Consider the following 5837-nt stretch of genomic DNA (forward strand, 5'->3'; position numbering starts at 1 on the left):
CCGCACCGCCATCGCTGAGAGCCGCCCTCCACTATCCCCACGGTGAGTCACAGAAGCCCAACCCTTTTTCACCCACCATTGCATACCTCACCCCCTCGCGTTTGTATCCCCATCTGCCTACTGGGTTGAAACGCCACGCCACCCTGAAAAAGAGGGACCACTACCACCACCACTCCACCCCATCCGCTTCACTGCAACCCGACGATTACAAGCGAATACTCACCCAGACTCAGGTGAGTACAACACTTACGCTTACACCCCACTCTACCACATTTATTGCGCTAGGTAGTGGCGCTTCCGTCTCCAATTTTTGTTTCCCTACAGTACACGTGTTGGACACCCCGGTCCAGACAGAACGGAAGCCGTACACCTACACCACCACCCCGTTTCCCCGCCCCCCGTACTTATACCTACCATACTACAAGCGTTAACTGGTGTACCCATCAAGTACTGCCTCCCTCCTCCGCAATTTCCCTGTACCTCTGATAAGCGCCATACAAGGGGTAAAACTCTCAATTTTTCAAAGGTATAGGGTATGAAGCAGAAGACGATGAGAGTAATCGGTGAATCAGCAGCCAAAGGTCGGTACACAGGTAGCAGTATGAGAGGATTGTATCACAGGAGGAGTAAGGAAGCAAGATATTGGCAGGAGCACAATAATCTGGCAAACAGGAAGTGCAGAGGCATGGCTTAAATAGGAAGTTCAAGGGAGGAGCAAGGAGTTCAGAGTTCAGCAAAAACTAGGTTCCAAGGTGGCTCAGCAGGCAGAACCACTGCCAGCCACAGTAGAGGCCCCGGGTTCAGATCCGGTTCCTGACATAGGCCTTCTGGGCAGTCACTCTGTGGAAGAAGATTGACTAGTAAGGTTTGGGGACCTTTCTTGGTTGACTCTTTTCTCCTTTCATATTAGCAGTCACAGTATCATCTCCATCCCTCTTTCCCCTTTTCCATTTACACAAATGTTCAACCACAGCTCCACATGACAAGAGTGTCTGAGTGCAGTCCAACTGTCTATCTGACCACTCTTGAAAATCTATAGGAAGTTTAAGCCCCAGTTTTTGTGCATGATGACACTACCCAACTCTATATGTTTAGTCCACCATGGACATTGTCAAATGTTTGACAAAGCCCTTGGTAGACGGAACACATTGAACAGTTTAGCAATGTCATCACGCTGCACGCTGGCTTGGTTTCTCCTATGGAGGCTGGTTTGTGCTTTTAAAAGTGCTGATTCATGCGAATTCCCTGTGGGGAATGTTTCAACCTTTTAAATAATAAAATACATTGTAATTCTACAGGTGGCTTCTGCTTTTTCGAGGATACATTCTATCTATGGATAAGCTCCACTAGAAATAATTGGATCAAAAAAATCAACATGTTTTTGGGCTGTTTTATGACCATCGGAAACAGAGGGAGCAAAAATAAGTGCAGGTAGACGTTCTAGTGATAGAGGTTTCTCCTGTTTGGTGAGTTCAGATGTCACCTGATAGCGGTGGGTATTGTGCCTGGTCTTTACAAGATCGTTATTTCATCATCACTTTGCATGGATTATAGACTTTGTTGTCCTGTTTATGATATCTTGATTTAGGTTTTTGTTTATTTAAGATTAGTGCTTATATTAATTACACTGTGTGTATCATGGACCTTATGACCATGTTTTTGTATTCGTAATGGGAAGTATCTTCTGTTTTAAGGCTCCATTTACACAAGTCACTGTGGGATTCTGCCACAACAATTGTCCCCGTTCAGATGCAGCCGCTGTACACACTGAAGTTGATTGACCGGGTAAAAGCAGCCACATGTGTCAGCGGTAGTCCACATGCAACAGTACATGGTACGATTAGATGTAGGACAAAAAAATAATATTGAGTTTGTTACAATAGATGATCAATCAGTGATCTATATCAAAAGATCCTGATAGCCGCACAGTGGCAAATGAAACAAACGAAAAGTTTTTATCGACATCTCCAGCACTGCAGAGATTAAACTCCCTCCTACTTGTTATCATCTTAATTTGTCACGATTTTTTCACATATGTGTTACTTTTATTTTTCCGGCCTTTTGTGACACAATTTAAAACTAGATATTCATTGATATTTAACACTTTAGTTGTCAATTTTTTTTTTTTTTTACATTTGCTATATAACAAATTATGTTGGATTTTGTTTAACTCTTTATAAGCTGTGCTAAACACGCATCTTTTCTACACACTTTTTTATGTGAACACTTGATTTAATTTAATTTATTTAATGTAATCACGGATTACACGATTACACTTTTGATCAACTCAATTATTTCAACCTTCAGCGCTGTGACACAACTCTTTCATTCAATTTAAGGAGATCTTCTCCTTTACCACATAGCTGCTTTAGGTATTATTATATTTATATATATTTATTAGTTCCAGGGGCGCAGATTAACTATTTCTTTTTACGATTAGATGCAGTTTGGGATTGATGACTATCCCTGAAGGCAGGATACATCATGTATGCCAAACTTCATGTAACTGTATCTTGTATGATGACATCTCTGCACATGTAGAGGGCACTAATAGGAAGGGCAAACAAATGGAAAAGTATCTGCATTCTACATGACTACACCTCCGGTACATTGCAACTCACACTTTTTAAACATCCTGTTTTCCAAAACCACAACAGCTTCAAAATCTTGCCTCCCTCTTACATGCTTTCTCTTCCAATCCTCACAATTACAGATGCACCGATATGTTTGGCCGCATAAACATTTGGGCTAAATGCCGAACGTGCCATTTTTCTGCCAATATAGTGATGCATCCATGTATCCTCTCCTCCCCACTGGGCGCTGCTCTGTGTCACAGCGGGGAGGACAGGAACTGTCACAGGCTGCCAAGCACTGTGAGCGGCCGGCGTCTCTCGTCCCCGCACCACTCAGCCTCCTGTCACATATAAGAGGAGAGCGGTGCGTGGGTGGAGACAGCCAGCGCTGTCACAGGAGGCTGAGCTCTGCTCCTCGCACCGCTCGCTCAGCCTCCTGTGACAGCTGTCAGGAAGGAGAGCAGGTACAAGGAGTCAGTGATCAGTGAGTGTTTACAAATAATTGAGGATAGAGTATGGTTATTATATCCTCAATTAGGAATGAATGGGATGTGATCTACATCACCTCCTGTCCATGCACCTGACAGATGTGGCAGGGATCCCAACCTGAAATAAGTAATATCAGGGAGGTGCCCTTCTCAGTTCAAGGAGTTGCCCTCGTTCCTGCAACATCAAGGAAGAGAGCACCCCCCTGAAATGATGGCAGATAGCAAAGAAGCTAATGCTTCCTTTGCTATCTGCTGTTTCTTTAGTGTTCTGACAGCTGCTGCCATCAGGACATTAAAAAAAATAGCATAGGAACTAACAGCTAGATTGCTATTGGCTATTTCAATTTGCAATAGCCAATAGCAAGCTGGCTATTGTACCCGTCCCCTGCTGCTGTCAGTCAGCAGGGATGGACCTGATGGAGAACTTCAGGTCCACCTGTAGCCTAAAGCCTAAAATCGTTTGTGCTTTATTTGTCTTTAAGTTAGAACCCCGGTCAGGCTTTTATTGCTACCCGTGTCCTTTCTGTAGAAAATTCCTCTCACTTCCTGATTCCTGTTGTGTCTACAGGACAAGAGGTAAAGGGAAATCTCCCAAATGGGTCACAGGGAGGGTTATTAAATAGTATTTTCTTAGGATTAATTAGTAAACAATCCCTTTCAAATAAATGTATAGATATGCGGCCAGAAACACTTACTGGAGCGACTTTTCACTGCTGCAGGCTCCGGGTCCCTCAGCGCAGATTCCCCTGAACTTCTGAACCGCTGAAAGATTGATAAAAGATTCAGTGGCCTGCATTTTATGAATGGGCTGTAAAACCCAGGCCTGGGTGTTTAATCACACTGCAGGCTATTAAGGAGAGCAGACACTGGTATCCATTCTCCAGTATAAATCGGCCCCATAGAAATGAACTGGATGTCTGTTTGAATTTTCCTATAGTAAAGCACAGGCACTTCACTGCAGTAAAACAGACAGGTGCGCATAGGGCCTAGATATTCTTTGTTTCCTGTATTGTTTTTCTATATTGCGATAACATTACCATTCTCTTTTCCTCATCGCCCATTTCCCTTGATCTGCAAGTAGCGATCTGTGTACATTGCACGTCTCATTGCATGTACTGATATACAAAAGGAAACATATTTGAATACATGAGTCATGTTAATGAGTCCTTTTGTCTACTCCACTCTTGTCTACATCATAATAGTTGTAGAACTGGTTTCTTAGCATGCCTGAGATGTTCAAATTCAGACTTTGAGTGAATGATCATGCTGATTCCCTGGACTTAGCCGGACAGAGAGGTGTGTTGCAATCTGGCTTTTCTGGTTCCTCATAGTGATCCTGTGACACAATGTAGGTGGCTGCTGTGCCTTGATCCACCCATGAAGCTCACACTTTCTCGAGTCATGTGGGAGAGGCAGCTGCTGCTGGGGCTTCTGTGTCTGCTGCTATGGGGTGAGTTACTTGGGGGGTTAACATGTTACATGGTGACTGCCGCCAACTGTCCCTGGGTTCTAAAGACAGAGAAAAGCTTTTAGAGCTTTGTCATTAGGTAGGTTCCTGATAGGGAACTGTAGTTAGGTGCATTGTAAGACTTGCTTTGTTTTTATATTATACAATCCATTACTAGAGTCTTGTACTGTATATTTATATTAGAAAATATGTTCCTGTTCATGAACAGGTTAATTCATGCTAAGTGGCCTCTGAGCAGTTTATGGCACACTGGTGGTATTGATTACTGTCCAATCAGAATATATTTTAGCTGGGCATGTATCACACGGGTAGATGTGGAGACATAATAAAAAAAATGATCATTAAAACTAGTATAGGTTGAATGGACCCTTATCTTTATTCAGACTTACCTACTATGTTACTATGTAATACTGGGGGGCCTATGAGGCAAAGTGGAAACTGATCCTGGACCTCTGGGAGATTAGGAAGAGAGGGACTTGATCACGGACCGTTAGTAGAGGCAGAATGACAACTCATGATATCTTGAGGGGGAGGAGAAAGAATGTATGTATTTAATTAATTACATTAATGTATTTAATTAATTAAGTATTTCATTTAATCTTGTATGTTTTGAGAATGATGTGATTGCAGGAGCACTTCCTCTAGACTAGTCATTCCCAACCAGTTCCTCTTATACCCGACAGGTAGAAAACAGTACATCACTATAGTGGCATTGTCCCTGCACATTATTTTAAAATGTAGACAGCTATGCAGCTTTGTTTTAAAGTGAAAAAATGGTTCCAGCTACCGAAAATTAATATTGTCATTTCCTTTCTTCTCCTCTTTTCCTCTCTGAGCCTGCACTCATGCAGGATGGTGCATATCGAACTACTAAGGAAATCAGGAACCCATTAAACATGTATAGGAATACTTACAATCCGAATGACTTGAACATATGCATATGTTACTGATTGTACCCCCATGTTTTCTATCCTTGTAATGTCCTATGCTTCAAAATTTAATAAGCTAGCCCATAACAGCCCATCTGAATATTTCTTTTACAACGTGCAACAAAACACAGAGCAGGCGCCACCTCCTAGTGCGGTATGTTTACTGACCAAATGAGGAAATAAAAGAGTAAAAAGGTTCTACTCACTATTCCTAAAAGAAACCAGGCATATCAATAACATAGTCTGATGATCCAAGATTGCTGTATAGTGGTAGGTGCACCCCAACAGGGGGGATGTGCTAACGCGCTTCGGGGTAACCAACCCCTTCCTCGGAGCAAGACCTTACCCTCTATATGCCACCATTCCACAATTCCTACAT

At 42.6% G+C, this 5837-nt stretch overlaps 1 protein-coding gene across 1 annotated transcript in view; it reads left to right on the forward strand.

Moving 5' to 3' along the window:
* The first annotated feature begins 4340 nt into the window (after positions 1–4340).
* Positions 4341–5837, forward strand: part of LOC108784770 (disintegrin and metalloproteinase domain-containing protein 9-like) — a 43085-nt gene continuing 41588 nt past the window's right edge. Inside the window, exon 1 of the mRNA XM_018553665.1 lies at positions 4341–4511. Within this exon, the coding sequence (XP_018409167.1) occupies positions 4439–4511 (73 nt within the window). The 5' untranslated portion in view covers positions 4341–4438. The remainder of the gene's footprint in view (positions 4512–5837) is intronic.

This window comes from Nanorana parkeri, unplaced genomic scaffold (assembly GCF_000935625.1).
Source record: "Nanorana parkeri isolate BGI_ZX_2015 unplaced genomic scaffold, ASM93562v1 scaffold127, whole genome shotgun sequence".
Classification (NCBI taxonomy): Eukaryota; Metazoa; Chordata; class Amphibia; order Anura; family Dicroglossidae; genus Nanorana; species Nanorana parkeri.